Genomic DNA, 24,551 nt, shown 5'->3' with positions numbered 1-24,551 from the left:
CCCAGCAAATGCCTGCTGAAGAACAAATGAACACTATAACTGCATGTTTTCCCTAGATATATTAATGTGTGAACCTGAAATGATCACACAATGGCCCAAACTGCCTATCACTCCGGCTGGTCAATAGCACATGGCCAACTGCCAGCAGAGCCCAATCCAGCGCGCAGCCAGGGGTGGCTGCTTGGCCTGTAGCCCGGCCGCAGGTGCTGCTGATGTTAAGGATCCTGCCACTGATCCATGAGCAGGCGCACCCAGACCATTTAGGCAGGAGCTGGCAACCTTCCAGAAAGGGCTACAGTAACTACTTTCGGCTTTGCAGACCGTCACCGTCGCCACTCAGCTCTGCCCCTGGAGTGCACACACGTGAACCACAGAAGCAGAAAGGGCTGCAGCAGGAGGTCTCTGCATCCTGGAAACTCCTCCTGACATGCCGGATCAGCTCCCAGGCACCCAGAAGGGTCTCGCCAGCAAGAAATGGAGCGTGGGCAAGGGGCCACTGACTGCCGGTCCTCCTACCTGCCTACCACTCAGGTCCTGAGGCGGAACTTTGCTCAGAGCTCCAGTCCACGTCCTTCCCTGCACAGAATGGCTAAAGGTGCAGCTGCACACACAGCCTGAGGCCACAGCTTCATCCTCAGTGACACATCTCAGAGTTCTCAAGTCCACCAAACCAGCTCCACAAGACCGATTCAGTGTGACTGCTGAACACCTGGCCACCCACGACCACCCGCACCGCGGCGGTGAAGAGGACTGTAACTAAGAGGCCTGACGAGGAAACAGGCCCACATCAAGCAGCCTCAGTGATGGCCGGTGTCGCCACCCGCTCCCATGACACTTACTTGATCTTCAGCAGGTGGAGGGACTTGTTGGACGAAGCGGATATCTCCCCAGTCCTGTTTCTATTGATGTAAACCGAGAAGCCGTTGTTCTGGAAGCCGAACTCCTTCGCCACCTGAAACAAGGCCCAGACACAGAGCAAGTGTCACCGCTCTGACTGCATGTGCTTCAGACGTCACTAGAACACTCGTCTTTTTAGAAACTGTTCTTCGTTAACCAATTTCTCGTTACTTTCTCTCGTGAGGAAATCAGTACTACTTACACAGATGTCAAGCAAATTAGAACAGTGGCCAAAAAGAAGCAAAGCTCTGTGTAAACACCAAGACTGAGGGACACACGTGAGAGTCAAGCAAGCAAGAGTCATGGCCACGTCTGAAGTTTCACTTCTGCTGTGGATCAACTGCACCAACCCAATGCAACCTGACCCCACAGGAGATCGGAGTGTCGCAAGATGCCCGCACATCAGTACTGACCACCTACAGGCCAGGCGCGGGTCACACTTTCACCCAACACACAGCACGCGGTCCTGCGTGCTGGCTCCAGGCTGGCGCTCAGAATAGTAAATAAAAGCAAACAGGGTTCCTGCCATCGAGGGTCTCACCGTCAAACAAGAAAGACAAACTCAACAAAGACGGAAACCCCAGGCTGACAGAAGCCCAAGGCTCGAAGGGAAGAGTGAGGCACAGGACCACAGGGGCTGAGAGGCGTCTGCAGTCCAGCCCTGGAGCCAAGGCAAGTCCGGGGAGCTGCGGGCTCGGGGTGGTCAAGCCCCCGAGCCTCGTTCTCACCAGCTCTGCTGCAGGAGGAGGAGCAGGAGAGCCTGGTGTGCAGACCAGGGGACACAGGGACGCAGGGAGGCCGGGTGGAACAGAGGGACAAGCATACCTTGCAGTTATTATAATCAACAACCCTTGCTCACTGGCAGGACGAGGGACAGAATGCAGGGAGGGACAGGAAGACATCAGAGTGGTGTGGACACCTGGACAGAAACCACAAGAGACGCTGGGAAAAGAGACGGAAGGAAAATCAGGTCTTCCATTTGACACCGAGGTCTGAGGTGACTCCCCGACACCCCAGTGAAGGTGTCAGGTAGGCAATTAATACTTGAGTATGGGGCCAGCAGAGGGGTCGAGCTTTAGACATTTATGGGTCAACAGAGCAAACAAATGAAGAGATAAGTGATCACAGCAGAAAAACAGAAATGATAAAAAAAAAAAAAAAATCAAATGTAAATTCTACAACTGAAAAATAAAGTTGTATTTTTCTAAAACTGAAAAATAGAAAATTCACTGGAAACAGAAAGATGACAGAAGAGTCAATTAACCTAAAAGTAGGTTAATAGAAACTACACAGTATGAAAACAGATTTGCAGGGAAAATGAACGGCCCAAGGAAGCCCTGGGACAATGTCACATGATCCTCAGGAGCAGAGCGTGAGAACAGAAGTGAAAAACATTTGAAAGAAAAGGGCTGAAGTCCTGGCCAGTGTGGCTCAGTGGACAGTGCTGGCCTGAGCACTGGATGGTCAAGGGTTGGATCCCCAGCCAAGGGCATGTGCCTGGGCTGCAGGTGTGATTTCTGGCCTGGCAGGTGCTTGTTCGGGAGGTAACCTCTCCGTGTGTGTCGCTCTCCCACCTCCCACCTACTCTCTCTAAAATTCAGTGGAAAATATCCCTGGGCCCTTTTCTTTTCTTTTTCAATGTTTGTACTGATTTTTTTTTTTTAGGGAGAGCTAGAAACATGAATGCGAGGTGAGAGAGACACATAGATAGGCCAGCTCCTGCGTGCCCCCACTGGGGATCGAGCCCACCACCCAGGCATGTGACCTGACTAGAAATCAAATCGGGCCCTCTCAGTCCATGGGATGATGCTCAATCCACTGAGCCACACCAGCCGAGTTCCGCGCACCTACGAGTGATTTCTCCTTTCATATGGAATTACTGATAGAACCTAGTGTATTTTTCTTTTCTTTATCCTCAACCAAGGATATTTTTACATTTATCTCCAAATAGAGTGGGGGGAGAGAGGGAGGAAGAGAGAGAGAAAAAAATATCGATGTGAGAGAGACACATCAATTGCCACCCGCATAACCCCAACTGGGGCTGGGGACGAACCGTAACTGAGGTACGTGCCTTTGGCCGGAATCGAACATGGGACTCTTTGGTCTGCGGGCCGACGCTGTAACCACTGAGCCAAACCGGTCAGGGCGAATAGAACCTAATATTTTAGTATAAGCAAAAATAGTTGACTTAATAATTAACTTTATGTACTAACCTAGTTTCTACTGATTTTAAAAAAACAGACAAATGGATTAAAAATAACTCCAAATCACCGTTGTCCAGTGGACTGAGAGGTCCTCCTCTCCTCTCCTCTAGTCAGGACACATGCCCAGGTTGCAGATGTGATCCCTAGCAGGGGGTGTGCAGGAGGCAGCAGATCGACGTACCTCTTTCACACTGATGTTTTCTCTCTCTCTCCCTTCCTCTCTCGCTAAAAACAAAAATCAATTAAAAAACATATAAAGAGCCCTGGCCGGTTTGGCTCAGCAGTTAGAGCGTCGGCCCTCGAACCAATGAGTCCCGAGTTTGATACCAGTCAAGGGCATGTACCTTGGTTGCGGTTCGTCCCCCGCCCTGGTCAGGGTCATGCAGGAGGCAGCCAATCGATGTGTCTCTCTCACATCGATGTTTTCTCCCTCTCTCCCTCTCTATCTAAAAATAAATGGATGCCCTGGCCGGTTTGGCTCAGCGGTTAGAGCGTCGGCCTGCGGTCCCGAGAGACCCGGGTTCGGTTCCCGCTAAGGGCACGTACCTCGGTTGCAGTTTGTCCCTGGCCCTGGTTGGTCGTGCGGGTGGCAGCCACTCGATGTGTCCCTTCACGTCGATGTTTCTCTCTCTCTCTTCCTCTCTCTCCCTCCCACTCTATCTGAACAAAAATATCCTCGGGTGAGGATAAAAAAATAAATAAAAAATAAAAATAAATGGAAAAATATCCTCGGATGAGGATTAAAAATTTTTAAAAAGCCTATAAAGATATCAGATGTACGCTAGTATTTGTTATGTAATTTTTTTCCAAGCTAAAAGTGGCATTCATAAAATAAAGCACCAGGAAATTAAGACCATAAAATTTGTATCCCCAAGCACACAAAAATTAGGAATCAAGACTAAAAATAATGGCTTTGACTGTTCCCTGAAACTGCTTAGATACAAACTGAAATTAACCAAGTGTGGCATCTCACCAATTCTGCACACACTATCCTTTTCCGCAGACAAAGCAATGCAAACCACTGCCAAGGAGATGTCAGCTATACGAAGCTGAGTACCCCAGATGGAAAGCAATGTCCAAACGGGGCAGGGTGTTGTGTGGCCAGCCCTCTGAGTCAAGGTGACTGACTGATGACCGCAAGACCGGAGCGGTATGCTTCTGTCAGGACAGTGCAGCTGCCTTCTCCAATGTGACAGTCAGGAGCCGTCCTCTACGTAGGCTGATCCCACTTGGGGAGATGCAGGAATACGTTTTTTTAGTGCTCCTGTGAAAATTACTGATTCTGTGAACTTTATGAAGATACCGAAATCTAGCATAATGCTCTAAGTGTTTAAACAAAATCTTAGCAAAGCCTCACAAGAACACAAGTAAAACCTTAGAAACGTTAGCCCAGCCAGTGTGGCTCAGTGGACTGAGCGTTGTCCCAGGGACTGAGAGGTCCCAGTTCGATTCCCTGTCAGGGCACGTGCCTGGGCTTCGGGTTCGATCCCCATGAGGGGTGTGCAGGAGGCAGCCAATCAATGTTGCTCTCTCTCTCTCCCTATAAAAAAAAATCAATAAACACATGTTTAAAAATAAAAACCTTAGTAAATTTATATCCACATCTGAGGTCACCCTGATGTGATTACTGTAATAAAACCAGAAACGTGGTATGGAACGAAAGCTACAAATATTTATAATTGAAGGTAACAAAAGAGAATATGTATCATGACTCCATCTAAGGTTAAGTAAAAAACAGCAAAACTAAAATTTATGGTTCAGGAATGCATGCTGAGGTGGTGACACTCATCAGATTTGGCAACTCCCATCGGGTCAGGCGGAAGGTGACAGGGCGGAGGAGCACAGAGGTTGCCTGATGGCTTCCTAAGCATTGGCACCACCCTCACTGTGACCTGGGCCTTTGCTTCATCATCAGTTGGCTGCCTCTATTTTTCAAGCATTTCTTAATGTATTTTATTTCATGGTCAAAAAAAATGGTTCCCAAGTATTAAAAGGAGAAGGGACTATGTCACAAGCTGTTGAGTTGTCAATTAAGACAAGACCACCCTGGCCGGTGTGGCTCAGCGGTTAGAGCATTGGCCCAAGGTCCAGAGAGACCCGAGTTTGGTTCCTGCTAAGGGCATGTACCTCGGTTGCAGTTTGTCCCCGGCCCTGGCTGGGGTCGTGTAGGTGGCAACCAGTCGATGTGTCTCTCTCACATCAATGTGTGTGTCTCTCTCTCCTCCCTCCCTCTCTCTCTATCTGAAGATGAATGCGAAAGTGTCCTCGGGAGGAAAAGAAAGACAGGACTAAGAACTGCCCACGAGGAAGAACAAGTGGGACCAGGGGTGACTCGACAGGAGCTGGTCCACAGTGGCGACAGCAGGAGGCACAAGGTGCTGGCAAGTGGGTCAGCAGAGGAGGCTGTCCTGGATCACGTCTGATGACTCAGAGAGGGATGGTCTCAAAGGCACCAGTGACTCTAAGACTCTGCCAGGCATTTGCCGCATACACGATGTCATCACACTTGCAAACATCACTTTCCTTCCAGGGCATCATGCCACATACTAAACAAGGAACAGGGCCATTGAGTGTGGGGTCAGCAAGCTGGAACCAGCAATGTGGACAGTGGATGACACACATTTTTCAGGCAAGCTTGTGAGGACAGGAAGGCCATCTCAAAGTCCATTTACAGGGCACATATACACAGCCAAATGATTACTGAAAATGAGTATAATCCTACTAATACAAGACACGATGGGGTAGTCGGTCATAGACAGAGAAAGTAGGATCACAGTTACCAGGAGCTGGGGGAGGGAAAGTTAAGTGTTTAATTGGGACAGAGTTTCAGATATACAAAATGAAAAGGTTCTAGAAATGAATGATGGGTTGCACAGTATGAATGTACTTTATGCCACTGAACTGTGTGCACTTAAAATGGTTTCGATATGCCTCGCCGGTGTGGCTCAGTGGTTGAGCATCGGTCGACCCATGCACCAAGAGGTCGCCGGTTCGATTCCTGGTCAGGGCATATGCCCAGGTTGTGGGCCCAATCCCCAGTGCAGGAGGTGGTCAATCAATGTCCTCTCTCATCAATGTTTCTATCTCTCTCTCCCTCTCCCTCCCTCTTTCTCTAAAACCAATAAAGGAAAAACAAAATTTTTTTTAATGGTTTTGATAGGCCCTGGCCAATGTGGCTCAGTTGGCTGGGCATCATGCCGTGCACAGAAAGGTTGCTGGTTCGATTCCTGGTCAGGGCACAGGCCCAGATTGTGGGCTTGGGGGCATGAAGGAGGCAGCCAACTGATGTTGTTCAAACATCGATGTTTCTCTCTCTCTAAAAATCAATCAAGTGGGGCACCCAGAGTGGGATTCCAGGTCCCAGCCATGAGATGAGGAACCTGAGGCCTTGAGAGGTGAAATGAATTACCCAAGCCGCACAGCTAATTAAGTAGCAGAGCTGGGATTAGAGCTCAGGTGTCCTGCCTCCCAAATTTCTGATCAGGATTGTTAAAATGAGTCTGCGGAAGCAAATCCCCAGTGACTTCTTAAAGCAAACCACTGGACGACCAGTGGTGGTAAAATTAGATTCTGGAGTGGATTATCAAGGGGCCCGGCTGGACAGCTACACGAATACAGCCTTGGAGCAGACAGAAGTACATGGACACGGACAACTGAAGAGTAAGTATGGGGGGCGTTTATCCGCGGAGACAATGCGTTGTCCATCAGCACGCAGAAGAGGAGGGTGTGAAGGTGTCAAGCCTGCAGCGCTCTTCAGACTTGGATATATTTTTTTATGAGATCTTTTTGGGGTTTTTTGATATAATCTGTCCAATTTCATAATAGTGATGTTTCACTGACATGTAAGGTAAATGTATACAGTTGTGGACTTAATTGTAAAGAATTCTTTCATGTTAAAGTTCCAGTCATTTTTTTTTACTTCTGTGTCTGTGCAGAATGCAAAGAGAGTAAAAAAAGAAAAAGAAAAAAAATCAATAAAGTATTCTTTTAAAAAGAGGTTTAGATGGAAGATTTTGTATTATTTTTTACACAGTTTTTAAGAGGATGTAAATCTACATTTATAGACATAGAACCATGTCCATCACCTACTGCCAAGTGAAAAAAAGCAGGTTACAGCCCTGGCTGGTTTGGTTCAGCGGTTAGAGCGTCAGCCTGTGGTCCAGAGAGACCCGGGTTCAGTTCCCACTAAGGGCACGTGTCTCGGTTGCAGTTTGTCCCTGGCCCTGTTTGGGTTGTGCGGGAGGCGGCCACTCAATGTGTCCCTTTCATGTCAATGTTTCTCTCTCTCTCTCCTTCCCATTCTATCTGAATAAAAAATAAAAAAATGTCCTTGGGTGAGGATAAAAAATATATATATATATATAAAAAAGAAAAAGAAAAAATCAGGATAGCCCTGGCCGGTTTGGCTCAGCGGTTAGAGCGTCGACCTGCGGTCCTGAGAGACCCGGGTTCGGTTCCCGCTAAGGGTGCGTACCTCGGTTGCAGTTTGTCCCCGGCCCTGGTTGGTCGTGCGGGTGGCAGCCACCCGATGTGTCCCTTTCACATCGATGTTTCTCTCTCTCTCTCTGTCCCTCTCTTTCTCTCCCACTCTACCTGAACAAAAAAATGGGAAAATGTCCTCAGGTGAGGATAAAAAAAAAAGAAAAAATCAGGATACAAATTACGAGACAATGAATTCAACATCCTTAGAAAGGGTGGATCAGACCAGCAACAGCGTCTTACTGTGCTTGCCACAGGGCAGCAGGCCTGGCTCATGTAAACTTGTCACCCAGTTGCATGGCTGGACAGCCACAACCCTCAACATTTATATCAAACAAGCCATTCCATCATCCAGAAAGGAAGGAACAAATCTCAGCTGTCAAGCCTGCTGGTAAGAGCGAGAGAATACCAGCACCAGCCCCTGCAGAACAGGTGTGGCGGCTGGCATGTTGACCCTCCTGACAGCGCAGGCGCTGACCCTCCGCAGTGAGACGTGGACATGACAGCTGAGTCAAAGTGGTTCAGAAGGGCTAGACTCACTGTGACAATGATGCAGGGAGATCCCACCCAGGTAGCTGCAGTGAGATTCCCTCCAGTGTGTGCATGAGTGATGCATGATTAGAATACATGACTTCCAAATAAGCCTCTGCAAAGTTTATGTGAGTATAAAACTCTAACAGCAAAGGAAAGCAGGTGTAACAGCATTTTTTTCCTTAGTGGTTCATCAATGTTTCTCCTTAAATTCAATAAGGATTTGGATTTGATGAACTATAGCAGTAGTACGTACGATCCCATTTTTTTTTTTTTTTTTTTTTTTAATCCTCATCCGAGGACATTTTTCCATTTTTTGTACAGACAGAGTGGGAGGGAGAGAGAGGAAGAGAGAGAGAGGGAAACATCGATGTGAAAGGGACACATCGAGTGGCTGCCACCCGCACGACCAACCAGGGCCGGGGACAAACTGCAACCGAGGTACGTGCCCTTAGCGGAACCGAACCCGGGTCTCTCCGGACCACAGGCGGACGCTCCAACCGCTGAACCAAACCGGCCAGGGCCGTACGATCCCATTTTAGTACAGGTATATGAACACATGTATGTAGGGGTATGCATGTGTATATGCAAGCACATGTGCACAAATGAAGACATGTTATGTTCCTGTTTATTGCTGGGTGGTAGAATTTCAAGTGATTCTTCCCTGCCTTTTTTTTTTTTAATTTTTTTCTTTATTGATTTTAGAGAGAGAGGAAGGGAAAGGGAGAGAGAAACATAGATGAGAGAGAACATGGATTGGCCACCTCCTGCATGCCCCCCACTGGGGATTGGGTCCACAACCTGGGCATGTGTCCTGACCAGTAACCAGCGACCTCTTGGTGCATGGGCCAACGCTCTAACTGTTGAGTCAAACCAGCCAGGGCTCTAAAATCAACTGTTTAAAAAAAGTTTAAGAAAGAAATCCCCTACCACAAAGCCCGAGAAAAGTTAAGAACCGCATGCAGTCCTCTCCTCTGCTGTTTCTCCTCACAACTGTCTAGGCGATCATCCTTAGTGCTGCATCCGTCTCAGACCACCTCTCAAGAAGCAGCATTGACTATGCCCTACACTTCCGTCCGAGACGCAAGCTGACAATGGTCAGCAGCTACTGCGAGCAATCAGTAGGATAGCAGACACTTCCTCAACACGCAGGGATTCTCGTCCCTGTTCTCCACTGCACCTACCTCTTCTCCTTTATAACCATGGCCCCATAAGCAGTGCTCCTGACATCATGATGCAACCAGCTTCTAGAAACCAACTTCCCAAGAAGCGCAGTGTCTCAACTAATAGGTCATAGGCCCAGTATGACCATCAGCAAATCTCTCCACTCCCTTGGCCTTCAGTTTGCACCTTTGTGAATTTTAAAAGATCAGATCATATGACACCTAAGATTCCCTCTGGCTGTAACAGTCTGATTCTACAAATGTTTTGCTTATAAAAAATGAAAAACATTGTTTTTTATCATTACAAAGGTATCACCTGCTTGCAACAAATTCAAGTGATATAAAATGTTTAAGTAGAGGTTGGCAAACACTTTCTGTAAATGGCCAGACAGTAAATATTTTGGCCATACTCTCTGTCACAACTACTCGGTCACTGGATCTCAGAAGCAGCAAGATAATACATAAGCCAGTGAGTGTAGCTGTGTCCCAATAAAACTCTGTTCACAAAACAAGGCAGCCAGCCCATGACCGCAGCTACGGCTGCCTCTGTACCACGACCTCCCCAGGCTGTGCTCTCCTCATCACGAGAGCCTGCCAGCTTTCCTGTCTCAAGAACAAAGTGGGATCACTCGATACGTGTTCTCGACTCCCCACAGACAATGCAAGGTTTTCATTTTCACGAGCATTACTCCTTGAAATCCTTTTGCACTTCCTCCTTTAGGACCTTGGTCTTATAAGTGTCAGCTGTGCCAACTGTGCCACAATCCGATCCTGTAGCAATCTGACCAATCAAGACAGGAAAAAGCAGTGCAAGAGACTGACGGAGTGGGCAGGACCAGGACACAAGGAAAGAGGAAAGGTAGAGAACAGTGGAGGACGACGATCCTGAAAGCTAAACCACCAAAGCCAGGTACCTTTTTCAGAAACGTTGCAGCTGTCTCTCTCTTGGTTGCTGTGATCCGCTTCACCCCATCCGGGGACTGAACACGGATTATCTGTTGTAAGTAAACAAGATGGTTACTACAGACGAAGAGGGTGTGGCTCTGTCACTGAGTCAAATGTGCAGTCTCTCAAAGCCCACCCTCCCCCTGGCAGTGCCCACCAGTGTTCCCAGAGGATGGGGTGAGGCCCATCAACACACAGGAGGACACCCTGAGAGTGCTGCCAATTCTCAACTCTCACCATTTCACCCAGGAAAATACAAGTGCAATTTGTAACCGTCATTTTTAAAGAGTATATCTGAAATAGACATTTTCTTCTTCAGATTCCCTCCCTCCCCAAAAACAGGGAAGGAAAAAACCCCACCATGAATCATGAATGACTGGGTTCCTCAAAAAAAAATCAAACTTTGTCCCAGGATCTATACACAAGACATTAGACTAATGTAATAGAACCATACGACATCTTCTGATTTGTCATTTACTTTTATCTATTTATCTTTTATTTTCTTGAGGTAGTAGGGCAGGGCTGTCATTTATTTTTAGTAAAGATTAAAAGAAAAGAAACTTATTTATTTTTTAATTTTTTTTCTTTATTGATTTTTTTGAGAGAGAGGGAGAGATAGAAACATCGGTGAGTGAGAACATCGACTGGCTGCCTCCTGCATGCCCCCCACTGAGGATTGAGCCCACAACCTGGGCATATGCCCTGACCAGGAATCGAACCGGTGACCTCTTGGTGCATGCATGGGTTGATGCTCAGTCACTGAGCCACACCGGTTGGGCAAGAAACATATTTAATACCATTAACATTTTAAGAAAATATTAAACGAGCTGGTACAATAGTAGTGGGTTATCAGAACTTACTAAAATTCGTGTCACTACCCCCCCCTATTTGAATGGCTTAAAAAAGAAAATGTAAAACAGCTGGCAGGCTGGAAGACTACTGGACAAAGAGCATCGCTCTCCAGGACTTGATTTTATTCTGATCAAAGCCCTTCTGAAGGTGAGTGATTACGCCTGGCAACTGTGCCAGGGGCAGGAGACAGCATGTCCTGCTGCCCAGACAGGTGTGCTCCAACAACCCAGGGCCTGGGGAGGGGGGGGAAGCCCAGACAGGAATATACCAGAAAGTACTCATGTGGTAGTTTCCCTTCTCAGAACCACTGCACCGTGCACTGGGTCTGAAACACTATACGGATGAAAATGTCACAAGCCATTGTTTTAAAAAAAGATGTTCACTGACACACAACAAAATGCCACAAAGGCTTTTCAATCTACTATCTACTTTGATCAAATGAAGAACCCAGATTGTCCTAAAGTAGCTTGGCTGTCCTCGCTTCTAATAGCTTTCACTTGACTAAAAAGACTTTTGCTTCATTCTGTTCTCAATGTTTAAGATTTTGTTTTGAATAATCCTTACGAAATCCCAGTAGTTAAGAGCATAAAATATTTTTCTACCTTTCTTGCTTAACTGCAATCTCACTTTCTTCCTCATCTGTGTGGAGTGCAAATATAGGGGCTCTTGGCTTTTAATTCCAAGTTCCCTCCACTCTGACCCAACACCTAGTAAATGTGCTGGGCATTAGGTAGCTCCTTCCACATACATGCTTCTGAAGTGTCTCCACACTGAGACGTGCTCAGAGTGAAGAGCTGTTTCTCTCTGGAGGGGGTTCTGCGACCAGTCCTTTGACTCTCCACTAGGAACAAGCCTGACACTGCACTCCTTGAGGAGCCAAAGGTCAGGCTTACACGTCTGGGGACAGTTCTGAAGCGTAAGTCATTCCATTTGACCGGCTCGGCAGGGCGTGCCAGTGCTGGTTTCCAAGCTCAGCCCAGTATTGAACTGTGCTGGGGGAAGCTCTGGCTTGGCTTCTAACTCAGGCTACAAAATAAAACGCACACAGACCTGGCAACACGGACACGCAGCCCCTTGGTAACTTAGGTTTCCCTACTTACAAGGAAATGAGCTCAGAAAACGTCTCGGGGAAGTGAAATGAAAATCAGTTGTACGCACAGAAATTTTTAGAAGACCTCTTTCTAAACAACAACAACAACAACAACAACAAAACCCACAAAACTTCTGAATCCATGTCAGAAGGACCCGAGTCAGTCCTCGCAATCTGGGAAACTGGACAAGAGACCCGGGCCATCATTAAGAATCTGGCCTTAAACACTCTAGCAGAAAAGGCCTCTCTGGGCCAGGGTGACTTCCGTTCAAAGCCCTGCCGCCAAGAGAAAGTGTGAACGCAGATTTGAGTGCTCTTAACCTATTTCTGAGAAGAAGTCACCAACGATGAGGGCATCTTATTTTTAAACGAGTCACGTTTCTCTTGGGCCACCTCCAGCTCCGGCCCCTGCTGGAAAGCCAGCCGAGTGGGGAGGAGTCGTTACAGGGAAGCCTTGGACTCGGGCCTGGAGCTTCCTAAGACCCGACCCATGTGCAAAGGGCCCCAAGGCCACGCTGGACACCCGGCTAAGCGGCGGCGGCCCGGGCAGCCGCCAATGCCTGACCACTGCTTGCCACCCGGTGCTGCTCGGCTGCCCTGGGGAACCCCAAACAGTCCTTAGACGCGAACAGAATCATTCCGTCCGACTGGTCTGTCGATTTTGTTTTCTGCCATGTTGCCTTTGGAGGGAAAACTTTCCACGAGTTCACGGGTGGCCGGTTTTCTGGTTTTCAGTGGCTCTTTTTTTTTTTTTTTTTCCCTTTCAGGTGTCACAGAGGAGTGTGCCGAGCCCTAATGTCAGGAAATGAACTTCTACAACGTTTCTTTATAGACGGGGGGCTGTCAACCTCCCCCGGCCGCCGGCAGCAAGGCGGCCGTCCCGCCGGCTGCTCGGCGTGCGCCCCGGGGCGGGGGCGGCCAGGTCCCCGCGGGGAGGAGGCCTCTGCCTTCGGGAGTCGTGACGAGGCACCGACCGGGGCGGGTGCGGGGCAGGACGCAGCGACAGGAGGTGCGGAAGGCCGGAGCCCGCCGCGGGCAGGCGGGGAGGGAGGCACCGCCGCCCCGCCAGGTCCGCCGCCTCTCCCCGCCTGCGGGCGAGGGTCGGGGACGGGGAGAGCCGAGGGGGGAGGTCGGGGGCCCGGCCCCGCAGCCGGCCCAGCGCGCAGGGCAGGCGGGCCGCGGGGACCCCACAGGCCGCGCCGGCAAATCTGCTGCCTCATCCCGGCGCCCGCTCCCGCCCGCCGCCCCACTCACGATGCTCTCGGCCATGGCGGCCGCTCCCGCCTCCGGGCTCGAGCCCCGGGCCGCCGCCGCCGCCTGCCGCCCCGCGGGCCTCGCAGCCCCGGCCCCGGCCTCAGCCCCGGCCCCGGCCTCCCGCCGCCGCCGCCACCGCCGCTCCAGCTTCGCCGCCCGACAGCCACAGCCGCGACGTCCGGTGCCTCGCCCAACGCGCTCCCCCGGCCGCGCAGCCCCGAAACAGAGTTCCGGCTGCACCAACGGACGCGCGTGCGCACGGCGGCCCTGCGCCCGCCTCCGCGCCCCAGCCGCCCCGCCCCCTTTCGGCCTGGAGCGTGGCCCTGAGCCGCGGCCTGGAGGGGGGAGGGGAGCCCTTGGAAAGATGGTTTGATGGACATCAGAAGCTAATATAAAGTAATATTGCGTGTGAACTGCAACTAAAATTCATTTAATTTGAATATTTTTAATAAGAAAGAGAAAGAGGGTTTTGTTAATGACATATGCTGGTTATTTTATTTTATTACTATTATTTTTTTTTTATCCTCACCCTAGGACATTTTTCCAATTTTTGTACAGATAGAGTGGGAGGGAGAGAGAGGAAGAGAGAGAGAGAGAAACATCGACGTGAAAGGGACACATCGAGTGGCTGCCACCCGCACGACCAACCAGGACCAGGGACAAACTGCAACTGAAGTACGTGCCCTTAGCGGGAACCGAACCCGGGTCTCTCCGGACCGCAGGCCGACGCTCTAACCGCTGAGCCAAACCGGCCAGGGCACATGCTGGTTATTTTAAAAACCCAAGCAATAGAGGGAAGTCCAAAGAGAAAAAGAAATAACCATTGGTGGGTTGCGATACGGGGTGGGGGCATGACGAACACCTCGCCAGTCACATAGAAACAGAGAAATGATTTCAGGAAGGGTCCTGCCTTCATGTTACAGAAAAAAGAAGTATTTCCCCTGAATCTGACCTAAGAGGAATATACTGATTTTGAGTGCATTTTAGGTGAACGTATCTTTGCCACAGAGATGCAGTCCTACCACGTTTCCCAGGGCTGGCTGGGGGCCACCCACCTCTGCTAAGTGCTGTCACTGTTAAAATTATTAACAGTTTTGGACAAGGAGCCCCACATTTTCATTTTGCACTGGGCCCACAAATTTTCTAGCTGACCTTGCCTATGATTGTAAAAAGTTATGAAATATCCAAGAGGCTGAGAGGTACGTTTTTTAACCTCTGTGGTTCAATTTCAAAACGTATTTATTTAACTCCTGTGCTGGTGAAAGTCAAGAAATTGTTCCTGTCATCTCCTGCCATCCCTACCTGATTTTGTTACCACTGTTGAAATGTCAGTGTTCTGTTCCATGACCTCAGTTACTGCCCTTATCTGAACTCGGCTTATTCATTCCATCACCAAGTACTTTTTTTTTTTTCTTAATTTTTTTCTTTATTGATTTTAGAGAGAGAGGAAGGAAGAGGGAGAGAGAAATGGAAACATCGATGGGAGAGAACATTGATTGGCTGCCTCCTGCATGCCCCCCACTGGGGATGGGGCCCACCACCTGGACATGTGCCCTGACCCCAAATGGAACCGGTGACCTCTTGGTGCAGGGTCAACGCTCAACCACTGAGCCACACTGGCTGGGCCATCACCAAATACTTTTGAGTGTCTACTTTCTTGGTGACATGGCTCTCATGCCGAGGACAGAGCAGACGCAGGATGGCCCTGCCCTAATGGAATCCACCAGCAGGAGGCAGATTCACAGAACATATGAATCCATAATGTCAAATGTCAAAGCAAGGGAGGGAGTACAGTCGTCCCTCGCCACCTCACGCTTCGCCCTTCACAGGACAAACCGATAGAGGGAAGCCTGGGACGCGGGAGCGCGAAGTGGCGAGGGGCGACCTGTATGAACAAAGAATCCTACTTTGGGAAATTCATTTATCGGATCGAGTCTGGAACTGATTCGCCGTGACAAACGAGGGCCGACTGTAGAGGGCAGGAGAGGCTACATTAAATAAAATGGTGAGCCCTGGCCAGTATGGCTCAGCGGTTGGAGCGTCGGCCTGTGGTCCAGAGAGTCCCGGGTTCGGTTCCTGCTAAGGGCATGTATCTCGGTTGCAGTTTGTCCCCGGCCCTGGTTGGTCGTGTGGGTGGCAGCCACTCAATGTGTCCCTTTCACGTCGATGTTTCTCTCTCTCTCTCTCTCTCTCCCTCCCACTCTACCTGAACAAAAAATGGAAAAATGTCCTCAGGTGAGGATAAAATAAATAAATAAATAATGTTAAGTAAGCCCTGGCCGGTGTGGCTGAGTGATTGGAGGCCCTCACACCAAAGGGTCTAGTGTTTGATTCCTAGTCAAGTGCATGTACCTGGGTTGCAGGTTTGATCCCAGGCATGTGGGAGGTGACCGACTGATGTGTCTCTCTTGAAACTGTGTTTCTCTGTTTCTTTGTCTCTTCCCCTCCCTCCTTTCCACGCTCTCTAAAAAAATCAACAGAAAAAATATCCTTGCATGAGAATTAACAAAATAATAATAATAGATGGTCAAGAAGGAGCTCTCCGAAGAGACAAGGCTTGAGCAGCTCCCAGTCGAAGTGAGCGATGCACACATCTGAGAGAAGACTGGAAGAGTGTGAGGGGACAGCCTGTGCAAAGGCCCAGGGGCCTGAGATGCCCTGAGGTGCTCAAGGAACAACAGAGGAGCCCATGTGGCTGAGCGCAGGGGAGGGCAGGGTCAGGCAGGGGCGGCCAGGGTCAGGAGGAGCCACATCAAACGTGCAAAGAAAGGCCTTGGTCCCTATTCTAAGTGTGTTAGGGAGTCTCTGGAGGGTTAGGGGGAGACCTGCCCTCTGCTACGTTTCAGGATTCTTCCGGAGGCTGAATGGAGACTAGACCTCTGGGAGCAGGCAGGAGGAGAAGCAGGGACACCCTTCAGGAGGCTAAAGCAATAGTCAAGAGGACAGGTCATGGTGGCCGCGAAGGCTTAGAGGTGGCTGGATCTAGCACAAACATTGGGGGAAGAGAGGATGGGATGGCCCTAAAGACAGCGGACTGGCTTTTGTTCCCGTTGACACGTGTCCTTCCACTCTGACTGTTTCCTGTTCTTGTACAGAATGGCCTCTGACCTTTTCGCTTTTCTTGTCACCAAACGTATTAAGGGCAAGGCTGTGTCTTCTTGGTGAGTCTCCTAACGTGGCCATGTTCGAGCACTGCATGGGGAAGGACCTGCCAGTCTATCATACATCGCTTACCTTTGGTCTCCGTTATGTTTCTGGGAAGTACTGACTTTTTTTTTTTTTTTTATCCTCACCTGAGGACATTTTTTCCATTTTTTGATCAGAGAGAGTAGGAGGAAGAGAGAGAGAGAAACATTGATGTGAAAGGGACACATCGAGTGGCTGCCACCCACACGACCAACCAAGGCCAGGGACAATCTGCAACCTAGGTACGCGTCCTAGAGGGAACCGAACCCAGGTCTCTCTGGACCGCAGGCGGACACTCTAACCGCTGAGCCAAACTGGCCAGGGCCTGGTCTTTTCTTTTTTAATCCTCACCTGAGGACTTGTTTTTACTGATTTTAGAGAGAGAGAGAGAAACATCAATGTGAGAGAGAAACATCGACCAACTGCCTCCCATACATATCCCAACCGGGGGTGGAACCCACAACATGGGCATGTGTCCTGACTGGAAATGAAACCCATGACCCTCCCGTGCACAGGACGATGCTCCAACCAAATGAGCCATACAGGCTGATTTTTAAAGATGTATTAGTCGTTGTCTTTAATATGTTATTTTTTTATTGATTTTTTGAGAGGGAGAGAGATAGAAACATTAATTGGTTGGTTGCCCCCTGAACAACCATGACTAGAAATCGAACTAGTGACCTCTTGGTGCATGGGTCAATGCTCAACCACTGAGCTACACTGGCTGGGCAAGATGGATATATATGTATTTGAATCCTCACTCAAGGATATTTTCTATTTATCTTCAGGTAGAGTGGGAGGGAGAGAAAGGAAGAAAGAGAGAAACATCGACATGAGACAGACACATCGACTGGTTGCCTCCCGCACCACCCCAACCGAGGCCGGACCAAACTGCAACCAAGGTACGTGTCCTTGGCTGGAATCAAACCCGCGACTCATGGGTCGGGGGCTGACGCTCTGCCACTGAACCAAACCAGCCAGGGCTGGGCAAGATATATTAATAGTTGTGTTAGTTTTCTGGGGCTGCCATAACAACATAGCTCAGCCTGGGTGGCTTATTATTAATTAGTATTATCATCTCACAGTCTGGTGGTCGGAGGTCTGACGTCAACCTGTCAGCCGATTTGGTTTCTTCCAAGCCTCTCTCCTTGGCTTGCAGATGGCTGCCTTTTCCTTGTGTCTTCTGCGTTCAAGCACCCCTGCTGTCTCTGTGTGGTCCCAGTTTCTTCTCCTTACAGGGACGGTGGAGTAGGGCCCACTGTCATGGCCTCCTTAGAAATTGAGGACCTCTTTTAAGGCCCTTATCTCCAAGTCGCATTCTGAGGTGCTGGGGCTGGGACTTGCGCATATGCATTTGAGGGAACACAATCCAGCCCTCGACAGTGGCAGCGCCCATCACTGTACGGCAATATCAGGACAGTACTGAGATGGAGCAGGACGGAGACGGCCAGCACCTGAGAGCCTGGCTTTGGAGCCAGAAGGGATGAGGCCTGGGTGTCACCTTAGGGGAGGAGGTGAGGGACAGCTTGACTGTACAAGGTCTAATCTCCAGCTCTCGCCCTCGCCCTGACCCCTGCCCACTGCACAGAAGCCTGAGTGGCCCTTGTAAAGCACAAGTCAGTCTGGGTGCTCCTCTCTCTTAAAATCAATAGAGAAAAAAATTTAAATAAAGGAGATACGTCCACTTACTGACTCGCTGACACCCCGATGCAGGGGATTTCAGGTTTTTTCCCAGCTGTGTCGCCAGGGCTCAGAAAGTCCCTGACATAATAAACCCCGTCTCGGTCAGCTGTTGTCCGTCATGCTGTGTAAGACCCCTCCCCACACTGGGTGGCTTATGACAACACACCCTTGGTCAGCTCGCGGTACCTGGGCCAGGCGTGGAAGCCAGGCCGGCCGTGGCTGTTCTCAGTGGGGTGTGGTACACAGGTAGCTACTAAACGAAGCACATCGATCAAGTGGAACAGAAGCGGAAAGTGCCCAGACGCAGAAGAGGGAGGCCACTGCTGTCTGGGCAGGAGGCGGTCCGGAACCGGACACCGGGACGGTTCAGGGATGGCGAAGGGCGGGGCACCTGAGGCCAGTAGCAGCGTACTGATTGCAAAGTGGCCGGTGTGAAGCGAGTCTGGGGCCGGAGTGCCAGACAGGAGAAGCCACAGAACACGGGAGGATGATGGGGCAGGACCGGGCACTCCCGGGAGGTCTCACCCTTTGTCCCGGGCAACCTCCAGAAGCCCCAGGGCAACAACCTCACAGAACAGAGGGGACAGCAGGGTGTGGCCAGGTCATGCCGAGGTCTCAGAGTTTGCGGCAGGTGGGGGCCTGTCCCAAACCTTCCTCCCCACCGAATGGTGCAGTGTCAGAGCCTTGGCACACCATCCGCGTGGCGGCTGTGTGCCCGCTGTCCTTCAGGCAGCGGGCCCAATGGTGACCATGCCAAGGTCCTGCCCCTAGAAGCTCAGAGGGCAGGGGGTTTGCAGGTATCTCATCACCAGGAAGGATGTGACCTGGCTCATTTTTACAGGGAATAAATCAGGGGATAAACTGGCATCTAGCTGTGGATGGGTCGCCTGGCACTGGCGCTGTGGACCAGTTCACAGGCCTCCGTGTCCCTGGAAGAGCCGGGGAGCAGCCACTGACCCTGCCAGGCTGAGGCCCACACAAGGGCCCCACAGTGGTAGCCTTGGGGCCAGCACCCCAACAGCCCCACCCACGTGGTGCCCAGAGCGGGGGCCAAGAACCAGGCTTGAGAAGAAAGGCTGCATCTGGATAAGCAGAGGCTGTCCTGAGCTCTAAGACGTGATTCCTCACATGATCCCATCGTGACCATGTGTCCCGGTGGTGCTCACAGCTCACCCGGCCCTGGGCTCACAACTCCCGGAGTGAGGGCCGCGGTAGCACCAGCCCCCGGGGCCCAGCCAGAGACGCCGCAGGGGCCAGTGCAACTGTGCTGGTGGGGGATGGAGGAGGGGGAAAGGAGCCCCCTGCTATCCCAGGTAAGCCAGTGCCCTGGTGGCCTCCCCCCAACCCCCTCCCCGTTGGAGATGTCCCCAGGCCTGAGGCCCATAGACGCTGCTAAGATCGGGTGGGCTTTTACTAATCGGGCTCTTAACCTCACCAGCACCCTGTTCCGATTCTGGAATGTGACCCAGCATTGCCCTTGCATTGGGCCCAGCACAGGGTGCAGCCATGCCCCCAGAAACCACATGCCCAGGAGATAGTGCCGGTGGGGGCCATCGGGCCTCCCTCATAGCCTCCTCATTTCCCCACCCCCAGACTCCTCAGCCTCCTCGCCTCCCCTGTGCCCCTTCCCCACTGCTCCTGTCGCTCAGCCCAGTGCCAGCCCCTGGACAAGGGATCGGGGCGGGGGTCTCCCTGCTGATCCGAGGGTGACCTCTGGCTCAGGGTGCAGAAGGGGCTGAAGGCAATGTCCCTCCCAGGGGGCCATGGAGCTGCGGACCCCTGCCCCACCCGGCATGGAAGCTTTCCCCTTTGCCTCCACCGACTGGGGAGTCTAGAATCAGCGAAGCATCAATGCAGAGTCAGACAGCAGGGGCAGGAAGGGACAGCTTCTCCTGGGAAACTGGGTCAGAACAGGACCGCTGCCTGGGCTTCCTCAGCACTGGCAGAGCTAGGTGCCAGGGGGTCCCCCAGCAGGGCTGGTGGAACAGGCTGTCCCTCTCCCCCTGTGCGGGAGCCTGTGGGTGCAGGGGTTGGGCTGGGGGAGGGGACAGGCAGGTCTGAAATTGAGACTGTCCGTTTAGGGGCCAAATAGAACAGGTTTAGTGACCTCTCCTAACCTCACTGATCAATGTGCCACTTCTCTGTGGGAGACAGAGAGGGGACGGGTCCCCCAGCACTCAGCACCCCTCCACCCTCCACCTTGGTACGGCCAAGGTCCCCTGGGCTTGGCTGAGGGTCCTGCTAGAGTTCAAGGCGGGCCCCTTGGAAGGCCTGCACTCCACGGAGCCCTGGTCTCCCGGCCCCTCCCCGGCTCTGGGAGCCCAGTCGGCCTCCCCTGGCTCGGGCCTCGCTCAGCGACTGCACTCAGATAGCACGGCTGGCCGAGGGCATCCTGGGTCACGGGGCCCTTTCAGACGGGGAAGCAGAGCGGGCGGTTACCTGAGCTGGCCCCTGCCTGGTGGCCCCCAGCCTGGGTGAAGAAGTCCCCTGTGACCACATCCTCATCAGGTAATGTGGAGGGGAGCAGGGAAGGCGTCTGTGGAGTGCACACACACTTCCAGTGGTCACCTTGCTCCGGACACAGTCACCCCTGTTCCGAAGGAGCTAGGACCGCCCTGTCCAGCCTGGAAGCTCCCATGTCTCTGCTGTCTAGGGTCTCTGAACCCCCTTTCCCCTCTGCTGACCAGCTCTCTCACCCTGCAGGCTCTGGCCCCTGGCCACGGGGTCGCACTGATGAGCTCCTCTGTCCCTCCTCCCTCTTCAGGACGCTGGAGGCCAGGAACCACCCCTCACTTCCAGCTGCCTGGGTCCAGCGCTCCGGAAGGGACAGACCTGGGAGGCAGGCCCTGGGGGAGGCCAGGCCGCCCCCCTCCCGTGGAGAAGCAGCTGCCTGCAGGGCCTGACCTTTCTGTCGAATTTCCTCTTCTCTCTGCTCAGCCTGCTGGCCCTGGCCATTGGGCTCTGGGGCCTGGCCGTCAAGGGCTCTCTGGGGAGCAGCTGGGGGGGCCCCCTGCCCGCTGACCCCATGCTGGGGCTGGTGGTGGGGGGGCTGGCAGTCAGTGCGGTGAGCCTGGCGGGCTGCCTGGGAGCGCTCTGTGAGAACGCCTGCCTGCTGCGCTGCTTCTCGGGGGGTCTCCTGGCCTTCCTGGTGCTGGAGGCTGTGGGGGGGGCCCTGGTGGTGGCCCTCTGGGGCCCGCTGCAGGACAGCCTGGGGCACGCCCTCCGCGTGGCCATCACCCACTACCAGGACGACCCTGACCTGCGCTTCCTCATCGACCAAGTCCAGTTCGGGCTGCAGTGCTGCGGGGCTGCCTCCTACCAGGACTGGCAGCAGAACCTGTGAGTCCTGAAACCCAGAGGCCACACATACCCACATGCACACGCTCAGGCCCAGCCAGGGGACATGCAGGGACCCTCACGGAGCAGCTCAGCCAGCAGGCCTAGAAAGTCACTTTGGGGTGTTTTTGGTAAGGATGCCACATGGAACATCCCAATGGCAAATGAAAATAGCTGTTAGGTAAATCTAGGATGTTCTCCCACCACTGTGTGTGTGTGTGTGTGTGTGTGTGCGCGCGCGCACGTCTGCATGTGTGTCTGTGTGTGCGTGTTTGTGTGTCTGCATGTGTGTGTGCATGGGCATCTGTGTGTGTGCATGTTTGCGTCTGTGTGTGCATGTTTGTGTGTGTGCACCTGTGTGTGCACCTGTGTCTGTGTTTGTGTGTGTGTGTGTCTGTGTGTGTGTTTAGGAATACATCACCGCGTGCTTTGTGATCTGCTGGAGGTTATCTGACCTGTCGTCTATCCCCACGGACAGATGCCCAAGCAGCACCTGTTCTCCCCCAGACCCCATGACAGACAGTGTCTGCCACTCCCTTGGAGCACCTGTCCACGAGAAACAGAGTCATGTGAGGACTCTTGGAAACTGGCCATTTGTACTCAACAGTCACTAAAACGTGTTGGGCCTTCCACGCGCCAGGGACTCTAGAAGCATCCACATTGGTTGTTCTCGTTCAGTGGCCTCATGTGATCTTGGATTGGTGGCAGCCCCCTGTGGTGTTATGACCACCTATCCTGCCGGTCTTCGATCCCCTGCCTTAGTGAGGCCCACTCTTCTGGGAGATGGGTCCATGCCTGGGAGGGAGTGTGAGGGGGACAAACCTGTGGGTCTCAGGGCCCTGGACAGCCATCCAAGGCCAAAGGCAGTGCAGGCTGTAACGAGAACAACAGTCCCCCTCGGCCCTGGGAGTTCCCCCAAGCTTCCCACCTCTTGTCTCTGCCCAGTGCTGCCCCTCACCTCTCTGCTACAACCCGTTGACCACTACGGGCCTCTGCCATGCCTCAGCTCACCTTCTGCTCCAGCTCTGCCTGCTCAAATCAAGTCGGTAGCAACTACACAGCAAGGCCGTCTACACCCCCCATCAAACGCTTGTCTCCCCCCCACCATCTCACTAAAAAGGTCCCTTCCAGTCCAGAAGCCATTACATCTGCCTGTGTGTGCAGAGGGCAACCACGTGCCAGGATCAATTACAGAAAACTGGGTGCTGTGTGCGCACAATTATGTGTGCCTGTGTGCGTGTATGGATTCATGCCTGTATGCATGTGTGTGCATCACGTGTGTGCATTCACACCTGAGTGTGTGTGTCTGTGTGCATGCGCCCATGCCTGGGTGTGGCCGTGGAAGTGTGAAGGTGGGTAGGAGACATCCCAAGCACCCTCAGGTCCCAGAACATTGGGCCCCGCCCTCCAAACTGACGCGGGTGCCCCTTTCAGGTACTTCAACTGCAGCTCCCCAGGGGTCCAGGCCTGCAGCCTCCCTGCCTCCTGCTGCATCGACCCGCAGGAAGATGGAGCCTCGGTCAACGACCAGTGCGGCTTCGGGGCCCTGCGCCTGGATGAGGATGCGGCTCGGACAGTGGTGCACCTGGAGGGCTGCGGCGCGCACCTCCGCCAGTGGCTGCGCAGGAACGTCCGCGCCGTGGGCGGCTGGGCGATCGCGGTGGTGCTGGTCCAGGCGGCGGAGCTCCTGCTGGCCACCCAGCTGCTGAGGGCCCTGGCTGTCCGCAAGGGGGCGACGGAGAGCTCGGGACCCGGGGCGGGGTCCTGGGCCAAGCCGGCCCGGGGCTGACCCGCAGCTGTGGACCAGCGCCTTGGACACTGCGCTTCCTCCACCTGCTGCGCCTCTGCCCCCAGGGTTCCCCTTCCGAGGGCCGGGCCACCCACCTCCTGCTGGGTTCTGCTCCTTCCCCGAGGCTGGCCGCCACCTGATTTCGCTTTTTCCCCCTGAAACCACTACTCACAGTGCTCCCTGCCTTGCAAACTGCTGGGATCAGAGCGAGGCAGATCCCGGTGCAGCCTGGCAGCCGCGGAGGGTGCCCGCGAGGCCACCTGAGTGAAATCCTGCTGCCCAGCCTCCAACTCCAACCGCCCGTGCCCACCTCTGACCCCCACGTGTGACCACTTCCTAGCCCTGACTCCAAGGCCCAGCCTCAGACTCCCTCACCCCCTCTGACCCTGGCCTCACAGGCCCGGGCTAAGAGCCCCCCTGCCACGCCCACCTCTAGCCCGAATGTCCATCAGACGCCCGTCTCCTCAAACCCTCACCCCCAACCACCTCAGACCAGCACCACCAGCCACATCCCTGAGGCCCCACGGCCTCACCACAACCTGCCACCTGCCCCCCTCTGGGGCCACCTCCCCCTCTCCTGTCCCTTGTGGTTAAGGGTGAGGCCCAGGCCTCTCCCTCTAGAGGGTTTTTTGGGGAAGGAGTCAACTTTCTCGAGCTATGTCATCCATACAGTAAACTGCACCCATCTCAAGTAGGCAGCATGAGGAGTTATCTAAACTGATGCCGGCCCACCACCAGGCAGCATGCTCCCCCCACCCCACCCCTTCCAAGTCACCCCAGCTTGGGCTTCCTCACCTTTCTTTAGAGTGGTCTTGTCTGGCTGTCACATAAATGGGGCTACAGAGGGGCCTTCCTGAGAGTCACTATCTGGTCACTGCACCTGGTCCACGTGGACAGGCACTTGGATTTCGGTCGCTGGCTACGGCTGGGGACAGTTCCGCACAGGTCCACGTGGGGGCACCTGTTTCTCCTGGGCGTGGTGTCCGGCATGGAATTGTGAGTCACAGGTGCCAGCCTGTCCAGCTCTAGGAGACACTAGGCTGGCTGGCCAGGCCACCGGGTGAGTTACCCAATGTCTCTGCACCTGCTTCCTGCCCGGTGAGGTGGGGATAGGAGTTCCCTCCTCCTGGCACAAGCTGTTT

At 52.8% G+C, this 24,551-nt stretch overlaps 2 protein-coding genes and 1 pseudogene across 2 annotated transcripts in view; 2 read left to right on the top strand and 1 right to left on the bottom strand.

Moving 5' to 3' along the window:
* The window catches only part of NPLOC4 (NPL4 homolog, ubiquitin recognition factor), a 48,127-nt gene extending 37,863 nt beyond the window's left edge, over nucleotides 1-10,264 (bottom strand). The window contains exons 1-2 of the mRNA XM_036268397.1: nucleotides 10,189-10,264; nucleotides 840-952 (exon numbers count right to left, since the gene is read on the bottom strand). The gene's annotated coding sequence lies outside the window, so the exon portion shown is untranslated. The remainder of the gene's footprint in view (nucleotides 1-839; nucleotides 953-10,188) is intronic.
* Nucleotides 6,596-6,831, top strand: LOC118634087 (annotated as a pseudogene).
* Nucleotides 10,265-17,489: 7,225 nt separating the features above from the next.
* Nucleotides 17,490-24,100, top strand: TSPAN10 (tetraspanin 10). Its single transcript, XM_036268703.1, has 3 exons — nucleotides 17,490-19,597; nucleotides 21,049-21,623; nucleotides 23,055-24,100. The coding sequence occupies exons 1-3, from the start codon at nucleotides 19,430-19,432 to the stop codon at nucleotides 23,407-23,409; spliced, it is 1,098 nt and encodes a 365-aa protein (XP_036124596.1). The 5' UTR covers nucleotides 17,490-19,429; the 3' UTR covers nucleotides 23,410-24,100.
* The last annotated feature ends 451 nt before the right edge of the window (nucleotides 24,101-24,551 follow it).

Source organism: Molossus molossus, unplaced genomic scaffold (genome assembly GCF_014108415.1).
Source record: "Molossus molossus isolate mMolMol1 unplaced genomic scaffold, mMolMol1.p scaffold_m16_p_19, whole genome shotgun sequence".
NCBI classification, from domain to species: Eukaryota; Metazoa; Chordata; class Mammalia; order Chiroptera; family Molossidae; genus Molossus; species Molossus molossus.
The sequence above is the reverse complement of the archived record's forward strand: the minus strand, read 5'-3'. Positions and strand labels throughout refer to the sequence as shown.